The 22,998-nt window shown below is 33.9% G+C and overlaps 1 protein-coding gene across 6 annotated transcripts in view; it reads right to left on the minus strand.

The window, feature by feature from the left end:
• ATF7IP (activating transcription factor 7 interacting protein) overlaps positions 1-22,998 on the minus strand; it is a 124,164-nt gene that overhangs the window by 32,411 nt on the left and 68,755 nt on the right. For all 6 annotated transcript variants that reach the window (XM_047743092.1, XM_047743091.1, XM_047743089.1 and 3 more), the window contains exons 5-7: positions 21,691-21,828; positions 10,686-10,751; positions 211-287 (exon numbers count right to left, since the gene is read on the minus strand). In XM_047743092.1, coding sequence (XP_047599048.1) covers positions 211-287; positions 10,686-10,751; positions 21,691-21,828 — 281 coding nt within the window. The remainder of the gene's footprint in view (positions 1-210; positions 288-10,685; positions 10,752-21,690; positions 21,829-22,998) is intronic.

Genomic DNA, 22,998 nt, shown 5'->3' on the forward strand with positions numbered 1-22,998 from the left:
AAAGAAAGCCTCAAAATAAATTAGCAAAACCAGTAACCACAAATGAACAATTATAACAACAAAAAAAGAAGAAAATCTAAATCCAGTATACCAAACACTTATCTCTACAAAAATAAATAGCAATACATTCCAAAATTTTCCTGTAAAATAAATAAAATCAGAACCTTGTTCTGTTATTTAAAAACTTGAAAGACTGTTTACAATTCTCACCTGTATGGCACATTGTTGTTATTGCTGTTGACATCAACTACAGACTTTCCTGGTGATACTGGTGGGTTTGGTGGATTCTGGGGGAGAAAAACACCCAGGTAAAATAAAACCCAATTCACAAGCAATCTTTACAAATATGACCTTACTCGACCTATTGTGCCATTTTGTAACATTTAAGAATGTTGAATTACTATGTTGTGCACTAGAAACCAGTATTATAAAAAAAAAAAAAAAAAAAACACAAAAAAACCTTACATGCTTTCTCTATATATTACCTGTTACTTCCAGAAAATATTACTAGAGGAGAAAAGAAAAAAGCCAGGGCTTTGAATCTTGACATTGCCACTTAAACAAATTACTTAAAACAAATTACTTAACCCATTGCAACAACTGTGTGAAAGATTAATATAATAATTCCTATACCTCAGTTTTTTAAGATGACTAAATAGAGAATGTTTTAAAATGGTTTACATGCTGTAAGGGTTCAATAAATATTGATAATATGAATCTGAAGAATAACTAGATGTATTTATTCAAAATCAAGTGAATGCCTACTACAGACCACACATAGCAGGCACCAAATTACCAACAGGAACTCAACAGAGTACGTATTTATTCTTTTCCAGAAATAGTTGATTACCAATAAAATGGTGCCTAAGGCCACAAATCAAAATTGTTTTTTCAATTATTGTTTAAAAAATAACTACTTGCCACTATGTGACTGATAACTTCATAAAAAGATATTTCAATTCTAAACTTAATTAAGTATTAACTAATTTCAGCCTTTTCCCCCTCAAAACAAGGAATATAGAAATGGAATTCTTATACATATACATATTAATTATCATTACTTGGGCCTCTGTCAATAATTATACTATTATCATATTATTCCTTAAATTAAGAAATATAATTCTGCTCAAGATTTAATTAATGTAATAGTAATAATAAATACTAAAACAAAGGTGGCAGGTGCTTAAAATCACATCAAGTAGATGCCACTAATCACTCTTTTCAATCAACCAATCTTGATGCTTTTTACAGGATAAAAGAATAACTCTGACCAACAAGTATAGCATTATACTAGTTATACAGGTAGAGAAGATAAGAGACAAAATTACAATGAATTGCTCAAAAGGTGCTTAAAATCTGCCTGTGGACAAAAACACATGAAACAAATAGAAAAGCAAATTAAAGTAACAGTGCAGTGCTGATGGAAAAACTTTTTTAAAAAGTTTTTGAGGAAAATGCATCTTCATATAGGTTAGTATACTGAAAATAGCTAAGATGAAGATAAAGAACATTTCAAGGAGAAAAACAGAAAAAGAAGGAGTAAAAGCATAATAAATAAATACAACTGGCTTAGAACATGGGATGGCCACTGGATGGAAGATCTTAAGTACTACAGTGTGGTGACACCAACAGATGACAGAATAGGAAGACTAATATCTTCATCCCTCATGGGATGGATCAAATTTCCTTTGTTAGAATTCCAGAAGCCAGTCAAGAGGTTATAGGACCCCAAGCAATAGCAAGGCAAAGAAGAAGTGCTATGCAGTCGTCAGGCAAGTCTGTTGTACTTATCCACCATATCCCAAACCCCTCCTGATACAGTACGACACAATCAAAATTTCTCATTTCTGGCTTCTCCTTCAAAACGGAAAGAGAAGGGGCACCTGGGTGGCTCAGCGGGTTAAGCCTCTGCCTTCAGCTCAGGTCATGATCTCAGGGTTCTGGGATCAAGTCCCGCATCAGGCTCTCTGCTCGGCAGGGAGCCTGCTTCCTCCTCTCTCTCTCTCTCTCTCTCTCTCTCTGCCTGCCTCTCTGCCTGCTTGTGATCTCTATCAAATAGATAAATAAAATCTTTAAAAAAAAAAAAGGGGGGGGAAGAGTGGAATTTTCATGCAATATTCTGGCTTTTCTGGGGACTGTTCAAAGCACTGGTTTCTGTTTCATCTGATCTGGAGGAAGTAGCACATGCTGGATGCCTAGTGGCCACATGAGAACAAAGGTGAGCCTATTAGCTTGGTACAGCACCAGAAAAACCATTCTAACACAGACAGCAGGGGGACCTCCAAAATCATGGCTTATAAAACCAAAACTGTAATATGGAAGACAGATGTCAGTGGGGAGTTTCTGAGTAGAAAGAGACAAGCCTCTTCAGATAAAAAACTATATTCACAAGCTCAGAGAAATCATACACACACAAGCTCAGAGAAAATACATCTCTAGAAAAGGCCTGAGAGGTCCCAGAGTATATACCTGAACTGAACAGTAAAGGTCTTCCTCTGTACAAAGAACTGTGAAAAGACAGGGAAAGGTGGTTCTTTTCTTCAAATGCCCAAATTTCAATCTAAGAGAACTAAACATAGAGCCCCAACAGAGAAATACAGCCCCAACAACAACAAAATCTCCAGAAACTGACCCTAAAAGAAAATGGGGATCTGTGAATTACCCATTAAAGAATTCAAAATAACCAATATCAAGATGTTCAATGGGGTAAAAGAAAACTAAAAGAAATTATAAAAAATCATGCATGAAGAAATAAAAATTTTAACAAAGAAACAGAAACTCTAAAATAGAAACAAAAGAAATTCTGGATCTGAAGAATAACTGAAATTGAAAAATTCACTACATGGGATCAACACCAGACTGTACCAAGCTGAATAAAGATTTAGTGGACTTGATGACAAGTTATTTGTAATTATCAAATTACAAAAGCAAAAGAAAAGAGAAGAAAAAAGTGAACAGAGCCCAAGAGATTTACGAGGCACCACTGAAAAAACCAATACATGAATATGGGAATCTAAGAATAGAAGAGAGGAAAATAGCAGAAAGCCTTTGCAAATAATGGCCCCAAACTCTCCAAATTTGAGGGTTCTCAAATTCAAAAAGCTTAACTTCTAAATAGAATAACTCATGGATCTATTCTGAAAAACACAGTCAAGGTGTTGAAAGTCACAGATAAAAAATTTTTAAATAAAAAAAGAAAAGCAACCCATTACATTTAAGGTAGCTCCCATAAGATTATCAGTAGTTTTCTCAGCAGATAACTAGAAGGCTACAAGGAGGCGGGATGATATATTCAAAGTGTGGAATAAGAAAACTACCAAGCAAAAATACTATATTCAGCAAAACTTTTATTCAAAAATTAAGGCAAAATTAAGATTTTCCTAGATTAAAAAAACTGGGGAAGTTCATGACCATTAGATCTGCAATACACACACACACACACACACACACACACACACAAAATACTAAAATGGGTTCTTCAAGTGAAAATGAAAGGATATGAGATGGCAACTTGAAAGCATACAAACAGACGAAATTCTCTGATAAAGGTATTTACAGAATCCTGCATTACTATTACTATAAAGTTGGTGCAGTAAATCACATGTAATTATACACATTTAGGCATAAAAGTAACTGTAAATTTATGTTAAAGGATATAGAATTTTAAAAAAGATATAATAAAACTAATAACAAAGTTGTAGAGGCAGAAGTTCTTAAATATGATTGAAGTTGCTACCAGTTAAAATAGTTTATATAATCCCCATGGTAATCACAGATAAAATACCTATAGAAGATACATAAAAGGACATTATATAATGACAAAAGCACCAACTGACCAAATACAATATTTATACACATATATACACATAACATCAAGGCCTCAATGTATAAACACTGACAGAATTGAAAAACAAACAGCAACACAATAATAGGAGTTTTCAGTCCATCATTCTATATAATGAGTAAATGATCCAGAGAAACATTCAATTAAGGAAATAGCAAAACTCAACCAATACCAAAGACCGAATGGACCAGACATTTATAGAAATTCTCACCCAACAGCAGAAAAATACAAAATTTTTCTCACATGCACACAGAACATTCTCCAGGACGGATCAAATATTAGTCACAAAATAAGCCTTAACAAATTTATAAAAATGAAACTCTGACCAAGTATCTCTTATAACCACAAAGGAACAAAAGTAGAAATCAAGAGCAAAAGGAAAAATGGAAAAGTCATATATATGTAGAAATTAAACACTTAAAAAATCTAGTATATAAAAGAAGAAATCACAGATATATCAGAAAATATCTTAAGATAAATAAAACCACAAACACAACATACTAAATTTATGGGAAATTTTATGCAGCAAATGTAGTACTAAAAGGAAGATTTATGGTGGTACATGCTTCCATTAAAAAAGGAGAAAGATCTCAAATCAACAACCTAACTTTACACTTTGAAGGACTTAAAAAAAAAAAACTACACTCAGGAGAAGGAAGGAAATGATAAAGTTTATAGCAGAAATAAACAGAGAACACAAAGTCAATAGAAAAAAAATCAACTAAGAGTTGACATTTCAAAGGATCAAAAAATAAGCAAAATTATACCTAGATTACCTGTAAAAAAAGAAAGAAGACATAAATAAATAAAATCATAAATGAAAGAGGATGCCACATTACAACTGATGCCATAGAATTTAAAAGGATAACAAAAGACTATCATAAACAATTACAAAGCAACAAATTGGATAACCTAGAAAAAATAGATAGCTTTCTGGAAATACACATCCAAAACTGAATCAAAAAGAAAATAAAACTTTGAAGAAGATCTACCCAGTAGTGAGACTGAATCAGTAATCAAAACCATTCTAATAACAAAAAATACCAAGGAGCTAGGCTGCCACGCAGAATTCTACCAGACACTTAAAGAAGAATTAACAGCAGTCTGCCAACTCTTCCAAAGAATTGATGCGGAGGGAAAACTTCCAAACCCATTTTATGAGGCCAGCATACCTGATACCAAAACCAGACACCACAATAAAAGAAAACTACAGCCTAATATCCCTGATGAACATAGACTCAACAAAATATTACCAAATCAAATTCACCAGCACACTGAAAGGATTATACAACATGACCAGGTGAGACTTATCCCTGGAATGCAAGGAGAGCTTCACACAAAAATCAATCAATGTATAAATCAATCAAACACCACATTAACAAAATGAAGGGGGAAAAAAAAACAACATGATCTTCTTAATTCTTGTAGAAAAAGCATTTCCTGTATTTCAAAACCCTTTCATGATTTAAAGAAAAAAAAAGAATTCAACAAATTAGGAATGGAAGGAAGTTACCTCAACATTAAAAACAACAACAACAACAAAACCAAAAACTATACATCAAAAGCCCACAGCTAACATCACACAACTTCTGTTCAACATGGTACTGGAAAAGATCTCACCAGAGCAATAAAACAAGAAAAAGAAATAACAGACGGCCATACTAGAAAGGAAAAAGTGCCATTTTCTCTGTTTGCAGATGACGTGATCTTATTGCCAGAGAGCTCTCAAGGTGGGGCACCTGAGTGGTTCAGTCCTTAAGCATCTGCCTTCACTCAGGTCATGATCCCAGGGGTCTGGGATCAAGTGCCACATCAGGCTCCCTGAAGCCTGCTTCTCCCTCTCCCACTCTCCCTGCTTGTGTTCTCTCCCTCACAGCCTGTCAAATAAATAAATAAAATCTTTAAAAAGAAAGAAAGAAAGTTCTCAAGAGTCCACACAAAAAAGTTCCAACGAATTTAGCAGGTGCAGGATCAAAAATCATCATCAAGAAAAATCAACCATACTTCTATATACTAACAACAAACAATCTGAGAAACAAATTAAGAAAATAATCCCATTACAATATCATTAAAGAGAATAAAATATTTGAAAGTAAATGTAACCAAAAAGGCAAAAGACCTTTAAACTGAAAACATCAAATACTGTAGAATGAAATAAAAGACACAAATAAATGGAGATACCCCATGTTCATAGACTGGAGCACTTAATACTGTTCAAATGTCCGTACTACCCAAAGTGATCAAAAGTTTCCATGTAATTTCTATGAAAATCCAATATCATTTTTTGCATTAATAGAAAGAAGTGTTCTATAATCCATATGGAATCTCCAGGGCAGAAGAACAAAGTTCTTCCTGATTTGAAAACATATTACACAAAGATACAGTAATCAAAAACAGTGTGGTTGTGGCATAAAGACAGGCACATAGACCAACAGAACAGAACAGCCCAGAAATAGACTCTCACATGTACAGTCTTTTAACAAATGGTATGAAAACTGGATAGCCAAACACAAAAGACTAACGTTGGACCATTAAACCATATACAAAAATTAGTTCAAAATAAATCAAAGACCTAAATATAAGAGCAAAACTAAAAATTCCTATTAGAAAACATAGGAGGAAAGTTTCATGACATCAAATTTTGCAATTATTTCTTGGATATGACATCAAAAGCACAGGTAACAAAAGCAAAACAAAGAAGGTTACATCAAAACTTAGAAACCTCTGCACATCAAAATAAAAAAAAATCAACAGAGTGAAAAGGAAACCTATGGAACAGGAGAAAATAACTGCAAATCATCTATCTGATAAGAGGTTAACATCCATCCAGAATATATAAAGTCCCATAACTTAACAATTTAAAGCAACCTGATTAAAAAACGGGCAAAGGACCTAAACATATACTTCTACATTTCTCCAAAGATATGCAAAATAGTCAAACAAGTATATGAAAAGATGCTCACCACCACTATTATTAGAGAAATTCAAATCAAAACCACAGTGCAATGCCACCTCACATTCATTAGCATGGCCACTATGACAAAAGAGAAATTAACAAGTGTTGGCAAGAATGTAGAGAAATAGGAACCCCATGCCTTGCTGGCTAAGAATGTAAACTGGTGGGGCCCCTGGGTGGCTCAGAGGGTTAAGTCTCTGCCTTCAGCTTGGGTCATGATCTCAGGGTCCTGGGATAGAGCCCTGCATCGGGCTCTCTGCTCAGCAGGGAGCCTGCTTCCCTTCCTCTCTCTCTGCCTGCCTCTCTGCCTACTCGTGATCTCTGTCAAATAAATAAATACAAATCTTTAAAAAAAAAAAACATAAAATGGTGTGACCTCTTTTTTTTTTTTAAGATTTTATTTATTTTATTTATTTGACAGAGAGAGATCACAAGTAGACAGAGAAGCAGGCAGAGAGAGAGAGGGAAGCAGACTCCCTGCTGAGCAGAGAGCCCGATGCGGGGCTCGATCCCAGGACCCTGAGATCATGACCTGAGCCGAAGGCAGCGGCTTAACCCACTGAGCCACCCAGGCGCCCCTGGTGTGACCTCTTTAGAAAATACTATGGTAACTCCTCAAAAAACTAAACCCAGAATTACCAAATAATCCAGCAAGTTCACTTTTGCGTAGATATCCAAAAGACTTGAAACCAGGATCTTAAAGAGTTATCTACACACAGATGTTCATTGTAGCATTATTCACAAAAGGCAAGAAATGAAAGCAGCCCAAATATCCATCAATAAATGAATGAATAAAGAAAATGCAGTATATACCATATACATAACGTGGAATATTATTCTGCCTTGAAAAGGGAATCTTGTTACATGCTACAATACAGGTATCAGTCACCAAAAACAAAAACTAAACAAAACCCAAACACTATAATGATTTCGTTTATGAGAATCTAAAGTAGCAAGTCACGGAAACAAAAAGTAGCTGAGTGCTGAGGGGAGAGGAAATGAGAGATGTTCTACGGTAGCAGAGCATCAGTTTTACAAAATGAAAAACACCTAAAGATCTATTACACAGTGTTAATACAGTTAATACTTCTGAATTGTGAAGTTAAAAATGATACATTTTAGATTATGTGTGTGCAGCACAAGTAAAACAATTTTAAGAATTTAATAAAAAAATTAAAATGTAGAATAATCTAAAATTTTACTCAATTACATCACTGATTTCTCATAAAAGATGAGAAGTATCTTCATATTTCTTTTACAGTAAGAACCAGAAAGGACAGAAGTTAGAGATAACAGTCATAAGACAGTAACAGATTAGATTATAAATGTGGACTTAACAGCAAACTGCCCATGAGGGTTTTCTGCTCTTTTAAAAATTAAAATAGAAAATATTTTAAGACAAACCTGCATGGTGGGGTTTGTTTTTAACTGGTTAATATCAGAGGATCAAGGAGCAAATCTAAATAGAAGAAAGCATTTAAAGTATTACTGTTTATTTATTTATTTTAATAAGGGGGAGAACTAAAGTTTTAAACTTTCATTCTGTATTTCTCTGGTTTTTAAAACCTAGCATGACACAGATGTAAAATTATATTGGATGCCATAATTAAACAGAATTAGGACATGAGTGAACAAATTCTTGAGATTTCTAGAAATCTCTCACAAAAAGAAAATTTAACAAGAATGGGTAGAAAGATGTCCCAGTTTGGCAATGTAAAACGGGCCTTACCCAAAAGCTAATTAACGAAGGAACAAAATGTGAAAGCTTGAAGACCACCTCAATATTTTTCTTCAAGCACCACATATCCTAATTGTTCAAATTAATCTTTTCTAATCTTTAGGAATTATACAGTATTTGCTGTTTCCATAATACTTACAGCTCTCCATAACAAACCTTTCAGGGATTATAATATTTTCATATCATTCTTAAAGTGTGTCTCTGTCTGTCACTTTTAAATATGTAAAGAAGAAGAACTAGAAAGTAGTTCTGAAAGCAAAACAGACAAACACTGGGAAGTATATGGTGGGCAGCATGCTGCTTAGTTCAAACATAAGGATAAAAGGGAAGAAGTGGAAATCAGTACTGTACAAAAACAAAGGAAAAATTGTAAAGCCCTTTCTTTGGTTCAAGCACAGCTAATAAAAAAGGTTTTAAAAAAAGGTTTACATCAGGGCACCTGGGTGGCTCATAATGTCTACCTTCGGCTCAGGTCATGATCCCAGGGTACTGGGATGGAGCCCCACATAGGCTTCCTTGCTCAACAGGGAGCCTGCTTCCCCTTCTTTCTCTCCTTCTGCTTGTGCACTTTCTCTCTCTCACTCTCTCTCTCTCAAATAAATCAAATCTTTTTTTAAAAAAGATTTACATCAATTTTCTAATCTGAAAAATAAAATAGCGTTTTTATATTATGACAAATAAATGAAGCTGAAAAAGTGAATCAGGAAATTGTATAATTATAATAAAAAGAATCTTTGGGAATGGCCAAAGGAAGGTTTGGTGAGATTAGTCTGTGTAGAACAAAGATAAAAACTATCAATTGCTCAAGAAAAAAGAGCAACCAGAGTTTACAAAGTTAAGTAAAAACAACAGAGATGGAGAACAGATTAGCAGTTGCCAGGGGACAGGAACAGGTGGGTGTGGGGGGAAATGAGGTAGGTTTAAACTGTAAAAACGCAGCATTAGGGAGTCCCTTCATGGTAATGGAACAGTTCTAGACCTTGACTATGGTGGAGGTTCTACAAATCTATACATGGGATCAAACTGCATAGAACTGCACATGTGTACATACACACACAATAAATTCATATAAAAACTGGTGAGAAATGGTAATGTCTACAGACTACTTAACAGAATTTTATCAATATCTTGGTTTTGATATTATACTGCAGTTATATAAAATTTTACCATTGGGGAAAGCTAAGTGAAAAGTTCACAGGAGTCTATGTACTACATTGCAACTTCCTGTGCATCTATAATTATTTCAAAATAACTTTATTTAAAGTCTAGTAAAGAAGATGTCACAATGAAGACAGAAAAATCCTATAGTAATAATGATTACTACTGAAATAATTTTAGTGGCAATTATTAAGTGCCACACAATGGAGCTCTCACGACAAAGAAATATAATTTGCTCCAATAGGAAAAAAAGTCAAGAGGAAAAGAAAGAAATTAAACTAAAAACTATAATGCAATATACAAGTGCTATATTAAAAGTATGTATTACAGGGAGAGGGAGGGTGGGGTTATGGATATTGGGGAGGGTATGTGCTATGGTGAGTGCTGTGAAGTGTGTAAACCTGGCGATTCACAGACCTGTACTCCTAGGGATAAAAATATATGTTTATAAAAAATAAAATTAAAAATAAATAAATAAATAAAAGTATGTATTACAGAATAACTAAGGAAATAACAAAAAGCAAAAGGTAGGCTATACATTGGAGTTTATGTTATGCTACGATGTTTGGACTTAACTACATAGTGGAAGCAAAGAAGAGAAGAGGACTACTCCAGGTAACAGAACACTAACTAACATAGTTTGGCGGAAATAAGAGACTTGACTGGGACACTGACAAGAATGTAAAAAGAAAAAAAACATGGTAAGACAAATCCCAAAGATAATTTTAAAAATGAAATGAAAATATAACTTCCAGAATGCTGTAAAATAGATTAATATAAGTGTTGATACATGCAAACAGTAAATGAGGATTAGAAAAGGATTAATAATTAGTTCTAGAGTTGTGGCTCCAGAAAGAACATACAGGAAGTACACAGAATGAAAGCAAATTTCAGACCTGTAATAAAGGAAGACTTTCCTCCTAACTCACCATTTCCTAAGATTACCACTTAAAACTAAATATTAATTATGCAAGAATAGATATCCTTACTTCTTGTCTTTTCTTAAGATCTTCTTTGGCTGCTCCAAAGCGTTTGGTTAACCTGGCTATCTTGGCCTAAAAAAAAGCAAAAATGAAACAGAAATCAAGTAACATAATGGGATTAAAAAGGAACTCATATATACATCACAAGAAACCCACAAATCAAAGGATCCTGAGAAAATCACCAACAGCAAAGAAAATAAGGCAAGCTGATTATAAAATATATATTTGGAAAATATAGAAAATCATAATGAAAACTAAAATGACCTCTGAACTCAATACCCAGAGGTAAACACTCTTAATTTTAGAAGGTTAGCTTCTTCCCTCCTAGAACTCACAAACCAGTACATTTCTGAGCATGTGTAATTGTGGGGACTTTTATTATTGTTATTTTTCAGTATGTTGTAAATATACAATTTTCTGATAATTCTGTACTAAACACACTTGTAAGTCATAAAAGACCCAATGCCATGCCTTATGAATATATGTGTAATATACTGAATCATTGTTTATACCCTCTATTTCCCAATGGAAATGTTCAGTGTTTGTCAATGTACTGCTATAGTCAAATAATGCAATTAACAATTTTGTTCTTTCAAAATTCTTTCCTTGGGTACCACTCACAAAATATAACTTCTGAGAGAGAAAATATTTTTAAAGCTCTTGTCTAAATGATTCTTACCTAAATGCTAATTTATATCTAAATTATCTAAGAATTCTCAAATATTTAATGACAATTTCTTTTTCAGAAAGGCTTTGCTAATTTGTACATTCAACAGCAGAGTATGTGTGGTCATTTAATATTACTCTGAAACACTTTCATATTATGTTAATTTTAATACTCTGTCAAAAATGTTACCTTGCTATTAACATTTCAGTAAAATTATTTATTCATCATTTATACTGCTTACATAAGCTGCTTGATCACATATTTGCTCAAATACATATTCACAGAAACTTTAAGGAAAAAAACAGGAAAAAAAAATTATCTCATTACCACATGATTATTTTGTATTTAAGTCTTTTACTAAAGTACAGATATAATACTCAACTAGTTGTTTTTGTTGCTGTTAACTGCTGCTGCCAATTTTTTTTTAAGATTTTATTTATTTATTTGACAGAGAGCACAAGTAGGCAGAGAGGCAGGCAGAGAGAGAGGGGGAAGCAGGCTCCCCGCTGAGCAGAGACCACCCCCCCACCCCCCCACCCCCCCACCCCCGATGTGGGGCTTGATCCCAGGACTCTAGGATCATGACCTGAGCGGAAGGCAGAGGCTTTAACCCACTGAGCCACCCAGGCGCCCCATGCTGCCAAATTTTTTTAAGCTTTTATTTGTGTTTTGTTTTGTTTTTTAGAGAGAGAGTGAGTGGCACAAGCACATGTACAAGCTGAGGAAGGAACAGAGAAAGAATCTCAAAAAACTCCCTGCTCAGCACAGAGCCCAAAGCGGGAGCTGGATCTCACAACCCTGAGATCATGACCAGAGCCAAAATCAAGAGATAACTCAACTCACTGAACCATCCAAACACCCCACTGCTGCTGCCATTTTATGTTAAATATATTTTCAAGAAATTTAAATTAAACTTCTGAGTGTGTTCATGAGGCCCACCTAAGGAAGAACTCTTCCAGAAAAATTCTTTTATCCAATATAAGCATATCATACAAAGAAAATGATATTATTTACTTTTAAAGTTTCTTTCAGAAAGTAGGCACTTCTGAAGGAGACCCCAAACCTAACAAAGTATTTAAGTCCATTGAGAGAGCCTATGAACTCAATCACATATGACCCTGAGGATGAAGATTTTCCTTAGGACTTGAGTATTTATGCATATTTATTAATACCAAAGACATACAGCATAATTTTATATTCTTAATATGGATTTACCTTCCTATGATTAAAATATTTCAAATAATTTTTTTCAAGAAAGATATAGGGGAAGGTGTTTTCTGTACCACAGTTTATGCAAGAATGTTTTTCATTCTTGGGTCTACCTGGTGGGTAGCCTTTAAGTTGAATAGTTTGTAGAGTATTATTACACTACTTTTACTTAAAACTCATTTTGTACATTATATATATATGTGTGTGTATATATACACACACACACACATATATATATATATGGAAAGGTCTAGAGGAATAAATACCAAAGTTAAAAGTGGTTACTTCTAGAGGTTAGAATTGGTAGGCAGTGAGGGAGAATGTAAAGAGGATTTCACTTTCAAGTCATATACATCTGTAATATTTAAATGCTTTTTAAAAAGGATTTTATCACTTAAAAAATTAAGCTATCAATCAAAATCTGGACACTGACTTGCTGTCTGCCATTTAATATTATAAAAAAAATAAATAAAAAACCAGCCTTTTTCTTATTTTAATCTAGGAAACTGTGTAATTTTTCAAAATTGTAATTCAAAATATCTGGCATAATGTATCTAAGACTAGGTCTCTATTTTAGTAAGTATTATGTGAGATTTTTTTAAGAAACTATATAAACAAGTCAGATTTTAGTCTAGGAAAGGGATATTCTATTATTATGTCTTTACTACTTTTATTTCATTTTGCTCTTGGTTTCTTTCTTAGGCATATCTATTTCTTATATAGGCATAAGGGTAGCTATTTAAATATAAGTCACATAAATTGTTGCGATTCAGACACACTGAGCCTTATTTAGCAAGCTAGGCAAACCAGGGATTTCCTTGCATAAATTATGCACCAAGGAACCGCTTAGGAAATAATTATCTGAGAAAAGAGCTAATCAAGCATCAAGTCTGACTTAACTAAATATTAGCATTCAAAAAATTTACTGAATAGGGACGTCTGGGTGGCTCAGTTGGTTGGACAACTGCCTTCAGCTCAGGTCATGTTCCCAGAGTCCCAGGATCGAGTCCCGCATCGGGCTCCCAGCTCCATGGGGAATCTGCTTCTCTCTCTGCCCTTCTCCTCACTCATGCTCTCTCTCACTGTCTCTCTCTCAAATAAATAAATAAAATCTTTAAAAAAAAATTTACTGAATAAATGGATACATATATCCATTATTCAAAACTGTCTCTTGGATTAGACAGTCATGGATTTACTTGGTGGGGGGCTATTTTCAGTTAAAACTACTTAAAACAGCATTTTATAAATTATGACCAATGAAATACTGTCTTCCAGGGTGTGTTGACAGCTTTTCCATTTCCATTAAAAAAATCCACTTGAAATTTTGAGTATTTTGAATTTGTACAATAATTTGAAAGGGATCAAGTCTTCTTATCTAGGAACATAGTACATTTACAGTTGACTTGTTGACTCAGATTTTCTTTTTCTGTCCTTTTTCCTCACAGTGGTCTTAAAATTTTCTTTTCTTTTATTCTTAACTACTTATTCATTTTTAAATATCTACCATATGTGAAACCTTTATCTCATATCTTCTCATTGTTCATTGTTGATATACAGAAAAACTATTAGAAAGTTTTTCTTCAATCAGGTAGTTTCTAAACTTCTTACTTTCTCTACAGTTTGCCAAATTAATTCTATTGTGTTCCCAATCATTACTCTTAATTTCTTTTTCCTGTCGTTATTTTATTACTCAGACTGTCACCAAAACTCCAAATAGCAGCATAGATAACAGACGCCTTTGTCCTAGTCTCAACTTCAATGGAAATACTTCCATGATCCCTACTAAATATGATATGGATTATAATCTGAACAGAGTTTCTTACAATCTTAGGCTTTCTACTTCCTTACTAAATAAGATGGACATCATAGGTATAAAGTTATATATAATAATGTTCTCTTAGGGGCGCCTGGGTGGCTCAGTGGGTTAAAGCCTCTGCTTTCGGCTCAGGTCATGATCCCAGGGTCCTGGGATCGAGCCCCGCATTGGGCTCTCTGTTCAGCAGGGAGCCTGCTTCCTCCTCTCTCTCTCTGCCTGCCTCTCTGCCTACTTGTGATCTCCGTCTGTCAAATAAATAAAATATTTAAAAAATAATAATAATAATGTTCTCTTAAAGAATCTCCTCTGGATCTTTGTCTCCTTTTTCAATCCTTATGTAGTTTATTTGTACTCATTATTTATAAATAAAAAATTAATCTACTTTTAGTCTTCACAAAAGAATAAGGTTTTGTCTTCATTGCTCAGTATTCAAAAAGGTTTGGGTTTTTTACATTTCATTAATTTATTAACTCTCTCTTCCTTCTGGAGTTTAGTTTATAATTGTCTCTTCCTAGCACAGAAGATGAACTTCTCTTTCCCTGTTCAGTAGTAATTAATTTAAAATTATAAATTTCTCTTTGAATACTGCTGTGGCTTTCATTACAGGTTTTGATATGTAGTACTTTAATTACAGCTCTGATTTTAAAAGTGGAGAATTTCCATTTTTACTTCCTCTCTACAACTATCTGACAGTATGTTTTGGTGAGGGGGTTATGGTCTGGGAGGGGTAGAAAAGCTAAATATTTGTTGATAATTTCTCTTTTTATTACACATTTGCTACTGACTCCACAGCAAATGACAACTATCTCCATTTTAAGACTTTCTTATAAGTTACTAGAATTCTCATCTTGACAATGCATCAGATACATAAATCTAAAAATTATACTACCTTATAATTTAAAAAATAATTAAAACCATGGAAATAATGTTGAGATTTATTTTACCATTTGACATCTCTGTAAAAGCAAAAATACACAAAAACTTTTTCATGATTCCGGAAGTAACCAATTCCTTAGGCACCTAGGTGGCTCAGTCAGTTAAGCGTCTGCCTTCAACTTCAGGTCATGATCCCTGCTCAGGCTATGATTCACACTCAGGTCAGGATTCAAGAGTCCCTGAATATTGCATTCCCTGCTCAGCAGGGAGTCTGCTTCCCCTCAACCCCTGCCCCATGCCCTGCTCCTGCTCTCTTTCTCTCTCAATTAAATAAATAAAAAATCTAAAAAAAAAAAAAAAAGAAAGAAAGAAAGGTAACCAACCTTAAAGAAATATACAAGCTATCCCGATGCTGAAAATTATTTTCAGTTCTTATAAAAATACATTTAAGGAGATGCAACATGGGGGGTTGAGGGGGTAGGAGAAGAGTAAATGAAACAAGATGGGATTGGGAGGGAGACAAACCATAAGTGACTCTTAATCTCACAAAACAAACTGAGGGTTGATGGGGGGAGGGGGTTGGGAGGGGGGGGGGTTATGGATATTGGGGAGGGTATGTGCTATGGTGAGTGCTGTGAAGTGTGTAAACCTGGCGATTCGCAGACCTGTACCCCTGGGGATAAAAATATATGTTTATAAACCTGTAAAAAAAAAAAAAGAAAGAAAAAAGAAAGGATGAGTACCCAAGTTTTGTAGCAACATGGACGGGACTGGAAGAGATTATGCTGAGTGAAATAAATCAAGCAGAGAGAGTCAATTATCATATGGTTTCACTTATTTGTGGAGCATAACAAATAGCATGGAGGACAAGGGGAGATGGAGAGGAGAAGGGAGTTGAGGGAAATTGGAAGGGGAGGTGAACCATGAGAGACTATGGACTCTGAAAAACGATCTGAGAATTTTGAAGGGGTGGGGGGTGGGAGGTTGGGGGCACCAGGTGGTGGGTATTGTAGAGGGCACGGATGCATGGAGCACTGGGTGTGGTGCCAAAATAATGAATACTGTTATGCTGAAAAAATAAAAAAATTAAAAAAAAATTAAAAAATAAATAAATAAAAATACATTTAGTACACAGAAATAAGGAAACAAGCCAGTAATTTAAAACAGGTTTTAATAAGAGGAAGTGGACAAGTCATATCACTCAACAAATCAATTATTAAAACCTTAAAAATGATTTTAAATAATCCCAAACTAGCTTATTTGAAAAATATGTAAGAAAGACAATATGAAAATCAATCAAAAATCTACTTTCCTGTATCTACGGAGAAATTTATACCTTAAAAATTTTAGCAGAAAAGAGAACTTCATGAATTTTCCTCTAAAGATAAAGTCTACATGACTCAATTCTATTCTCTCACTGAATTTTTCAATGTATTATACATTTTTACACTATTACAAAAGGATCATGAGTCTCTTAAAAGTGAATTTTTATAGTAACTGCTGTTTTAAAAAAGAGGGCCCTAATACTAAAATTAGTTATTAATTTATTCCTTAAAGCAAAATACCTGTACCCAACTTAAGTATTTGTTTTCAATTGTGTTAACTTTGAATATTATAAAATTCAAATGCCAAAGTCAGTCAGATATAATAAGTGAATATAAATATGCAAATCGGGAAGATGTACTCATCAACTGCTATGGAATGAGATATAGTATATATACACAGTAGTATTTTCAAAATGTTTATTGTTAGCTGTAACTAAAAAACAGTAAATAATTTAGCAAAGTATGTAATTATTTGCTTAAGTATGTGATACGTAAGCTTTAAATACTGGAGAACGCAAAAGTAATTATAATAAAAATACAAGAACAGAGTGATAAATATCACCAAAAATGACTTGAGTAGGGAACTTCAGGGTTCATTCCTTTCCCAAAAGCAACTAATGAGCTGACATACATTTTTAGAATCAACTTTTGCACAACTCTGGAATCTATTCAAAAACTCCAAACAGTGGGGTGCCTACGTGGCTCAGCTGGGGTCCAACTCCTTATCTCAGCTCACATCTTGATCTCAGGGTCGTGCATTCAAGCCCCCACTATGAGCACAGAGCCTACTTAAAAAAAACTCAGAAAAGCCAAGGGGAAGACCTAGGGAAGAATAAAGCTGCTACTTTGCAGTGAGAGAGCACTGTGGTCTTTTAGGTTGTCTATTCATTTTTCCTCACACCCAGATCAGCAGTGGCTGTGAAGATGACAGTTAGCATGCCTGGTGCAGGCTTCTAGTGCCACAGGAAGCATATGGACCTTATTTTCACTGGCATCTCCCTTAAGGCCCAGCACACAGGCCAGCTTTTGTTTCACCCAACTCAAGTAATTCCCAAGGCTGGAGCAGCATCCCAGACAGCTTTTCCTAAAAAGATTTGGCAAAGCAGCCTGAGGCAAAGGACAACAATTTGGACAAACAATAAAGAGAAAAGCCTGGGTAAGAAAAGGTTGGGAAAGGTGACACATGACACAAAAGGGACTCTAAAAGCTCTTGAATAGAGACTATGCAAATGACCAGAGGAAAAAAGGCAAAAAATAGCTTGAAAAGACCCTAAGCTTTCACTTAAGCAAGTAGAAGTGAAGGATAAGGCAAGCTGGATAGGGCAAGCTGTAAATGGCCTGGTTAATTAGCACTGAAGGAGTGCCTCAACAGAGCCAATCTGCAAAGACTGGGTGAGTATTTTTTTCATTCTTCCTTTTTTCTTTTTTTATGCTTCAAGCATTTAAGATAACTGGCAGAACATCACCTGACCACTAAGCTAATGAAACACCAAACTTTAGGGGCCCCACACAACAAAGAATTTATACTTTCCAAAAACATTTCAGAAGTCATAAACCAACAAACAACAAATCACAACAAGAAGCATCAACAAACTCTGGGTAGTGAGGAAAAAAATCTGATTCCCAGAATTGCCACAATATAATATTCAAAATACTCAAATTTCAACATAAAATTAGGAGGCATACAAAGAAACAAGAAATAAGAAATTATGGGCCAGGGGTGCCTAGGAGGCTCAGTGGGTTAAGCCTCTGCCTTTGGCTCAGGTGATGATCTCAGATCTCAGGGTCCTGCTTGGCAAGGAGCCTGCTTCCTCTTCTCTCTCTGCCTGCCTCTCTGCCTACTTGTGATCTCTCTCTGTCAAATAAATAAAAATCTTAAAAAAAAAAAAGTATGGGCCATTCACAGAATGAAAATAATGAAAAGAAAGATAGCTCAGGTATTGGAGTTACTAGACAAAGACTTTAAATAAAGTGAATAAAAATCTGTTCAAGGAGCTAAAAGAAACAATGGACAAAGAGCTTAAAAAAATGAGAAGAAACAGGAAAACAATGTCTTGCTAAGCAGAATATCAAAGAGACAGAAACTGTGTAAAGAAAACATATAGAAATTCTAGAGCAGAAAGTGTATTAATTGAAATAAACTTCGCAGCGGGGTACCTGGGGGGCTCAGTAGGTTAATCATCCGACTCTTTATTTTGGCTCAGGTCATGATCTCGGGGTTGTGAGACTGAGTACCACATCAGGCTCTGTGCTGGGCATGAGCCAGCTTAAGAGTCTCTCTTCCCTCTCCCACTACACCTCCCCCGCCTCTCTTAAAAATAAAAGAAGTTATACATGGATTTTTGACTATATCAGGGGAGGGGATCAGCACCCCAAGCCCAGCATTATTCAAGGGTCAACCATTTATATAACACATACCAATTATATTATATACTATATATCTATATATATTTTAGTTTTTTTCTTTAATGATTATTCTGGAAATTACACTTAACATCTTGAATACCTACTTATTTTGAATAGTATACAAATACTTTCAAGAGCATATAAATATAATTAAATATCACTTAGGCATAAAAAGGAATGCAGTACTGATACATGCTACATTGTGTACGAACCCTGAAAATGTTATGCCAAGAGAAAGAAGCCAGACACAAAAAGTCACATATTGTAGGATTCTGTTCATAAAAAAATATGCAGAATAGGTAAATCAATAGAGACAGGTTGATTAGTGGTTGCCAAGGACTAGGGGAAAGGGAAAGTGACTATTTAATGGACATAAGGTTTTCTTTTGGGTTAATGAAAATGTTCTATAACTAGACAGAGATGAGAGTCATAAAATGTGAATGAACTAAATGCCAGTGAATTGTAAAGTAAAAACAGTTATTTTGCTATTGAATTTTACTTCCATAAAAAACTAAATATCAGAAAAACCCAGAAAGAGACAGGAACTAAATGAGCTTAGTAAAATTTAAATAAATAGCATGGTAAGGGCAGATCACTACAGGTAACTTAAATGGGAGAAACAGTATGAAGCTGAAGGCCTAAAATGAAAATACTATGAACACTGATACTCTGTAGGACAGTGTAGCAATTGGTAGGTATTAGGAAAAGTAGATCAAAAACTAGGAGATCCAGAAATTAAAAATTAAAAAATGAATGATGGCACTTTGTTGAGGAATCTGGACTACACAGAGGAGAATGAAACAAACAGTATTCTAGAAAGATGAGTACAATCACTGGGAAGGACCAGTAAGGACTTAAAAAATAGAACCAGAGTAATCATGTAAAAGGTTATTGCTATAATCAAAGGAATGGAAAAGGAAAATGTATTTACAGGACTAAACCCATATTAACTGAAAAAAATCCACATGTAAATGGACCTGTGCCTTGTGAAAAGTGAGAGGAAGCAAAAAATAGACTTTTGTAAGAAATAAAAGTTATAATTTGGCAATCCACTGTATATGTGAAATGACTGAAAGAAATCAATTTCCAAGAACTCAAAAACTATCAATGAGAAGAAAAACGGGAAGATATTGCTAGAAGATTTTTCTAAGAATTCAAGAATTACAAGTAAGAGGAACAATGGTATGGGAGATTTATCTGTAGAGAAGAGAATGTTTTGGCATTTAAAGGATTCAGATTCTGAGGCTACCAGGTAACATCAAAGTGAAAAGTTTATTAAGTATTAAGAGATCTGAACTTGCATGTTATATGAGAATATGGGAGTCAAAGTCTCAGATTTTTTTAAAAACACAAAATGAGAAACAATTAATGAAACCACTTTTTTAAATCCTCAAACATTTTAAAATTCTAATTCAAAATTCTCGACCATATTAGTAAAATAAAGTTTAATAATTAAGCAACACTATCACTATTAGAAAGATCTGCTAAAGGTAAGAAAGAGGACTAGTAACGTACTACATGGTACATTAACAAAATTACTACAAAGATATTATTTAAAAAGTCTCACTTCAAATAAAATTAAAAATATGAACCCAAGAAAATAACTTTCAGGCTAAGAAATATATAAATTCTAGTCACATTTGGTTGCAATTTGCTTTATAACTAGAAAACAGTGACTTTATTTTCATGGACCCCTTTTGCCTCATTTATAAAGTAAGGGTCTACAAGTGGTTTGCAAACTCAGCCTCTGTAGACTAAACTCATATTTCAGACAGCAAAATAGAAACCACGCATTTACTATATGACAAGATGAATGTACTGATAAAAATTTCCAGTTTCTTAGTCTTGGAATAAAATGATTTACTACAGCATGTTATCATGTGTTCATTTCAGTCATTTAGAAGCTCTGGCACTATATGTATATGTATGTGTATAGTTATATTTAATAAAAAAAGAAAAGTAAAAATCATTAACAAATATAAATTAACAAATTAATATCTTTACATCATAAGATCCATGGCAGGAAGTGGGTTAATATAAAAAGAATCACTTACAATAAATATTATTTGGTACTTACGACATGCTAGATAATACCAGCCTTTCCTCAGTGACTAAGGCTCTCTTATGGGTTGAACTATATGAGAAGTTCATATATTGAAGTCTGAACCCTAAGTATTCTCCGACTGTGATTCAATTTGTAAAGAGGGTCTTTACAAAGGTAATTAGTTAAGATGAGGTTATACTGGAGTAGGATGGGCCCCAATCCAATCCAACCGGTATCCTTGTAAAAAGGGGAAATATGGGTGCGTGGCGTGCACGCACACACACACACACACACTTATAGTGCCATATGAAGACAAAAGACTTCCACAAGTCAAGGAATGTCCAAGACTGTCAGTATACCATCAGAAGCTAGAGGAAGGAGACACATGGAAAAGATTCTTTCTTACAGCCTTCGAACAGAACCAGTTCTTCCAACACCTTGGTCATAGACTTTTAGCCTCCAGAGCTATGAGACAGTACTTCTCTGTTGTTTAAGCTACCAGTTTACGGTACTTTTTTTACAACAGCCCTAGCAAACAAATGGTGCCTCTTTTTACTTCTAATATTTAGAAGTTAAATGTAATTATTATCAACTTTGAAAATGTATCCCCCAAAACAAGTAATAAAAATAATGACACATGGGTATACAATTCAAATCAGTATACGAACCTGTAGTTCCGTAATAACTGTTTTATGCCTCTTGTTACATTCAATCTTTTCAACTCGTGTTTTCAATTCTGCCAAAGTCTTATCAAATACAGCACACTGTAGTGCACACAATTTTTCTTCCAGCAACCATTGTACAACCTAAAGAGATATATTTCTTTGTTACAGTCAAAGAAGGCATTTCAGCAAGCAAAGAAGAGTAAATATTCTTAAGGACTAGTAAGATAGTTATAATGTATTGATTAATTTCAAGGGAAACACTTTTGCATTCATGACACAATGATATCTGCTAAAAGCCTCTACTTCTACATGTGTCTACTATGACAAAATTATACTAAAAACAGAAAATTTCCAGAGGGTAAAATTTTATAAATGATTTTATACTGAGGTTTTAATATTTATTTCTCATACCTTCTGTGATTCGAAGGAAATCAGTTAAAAGACCAGTTTTTAAAATTTCTAATCTGTCGCACATGATATTTTTGTGAGACTAAGAATATCACTGCACTATGAAATTTCTATAAAATATTTCTAAATGTCTACTTACAACTTACATCATTTATCTTATTATGGGTCCCTAACAAATAGAATACATAGTACATGTCCACAATCCATACTTGAGTAACACTGTTCCAGAGGAATATATTCTCAGTATACATATAAGTTTCAAAATTCACATACCTATCTTCGTATTTATAATAGCTCTGTAAAAAAGACTAAACATTATTACCTCCGTATGACAAAAAAAGCTGGGAAAGAAAAATGGCACTTTTTTATCACCTCACTAATTAACTGCTTTTTTCTAATATGAGTATTTATACTGTATCTTACTGGAAAAAGGACATTGGTCTAAAACGTAGATTATTTATAATTTCATTATTACATCTGTAAGACTTTAAAAAATTAATTTCACTGGACTTTCATATTCCTCTTAAAAAGGCATCTGTCATACACATCTGTTAACACATTTAGAAAAGTATATTAAATACTACATATTTTCAATATTTCTAACTCTAGTTTCACAGATACAGGCAGATGTTTCTAAAGTTTATATTTTAAATACTTCCTTTCCCTAGTCATTCTAAGGCCCTGTCCCTACTATTTTTAATAGTAAGCCTAAAGAACATAACAATGAGTTACAATGTAGGAACTTACAACCATAAAACCACCTTATAATGAAGATTAAAAAGTTAATGTATTTTTTAGAAGTTAAAATATAAGACCCTAACATTTCCACAGAATAAAATTCAATATGAAAGAAAAAATAAAATCCAAAAACTCCTTTAAAAAGAATCAGTTTTAAAAATTAAA

This window comes from Lutra lutra, chromosome 8 (genome assembly GCF_902655055.1).
Source record: "Lutra lutra chromosome 8, mLutLut1.2, whole genome shotgun sequence".
NCBI classification, from domain to species: domain Eukaryota; kingdom Metazoa; phylum Chordata; class Mammalia; order Carnivora; family Mustelidae; genus Lutra; species Lutra lutra.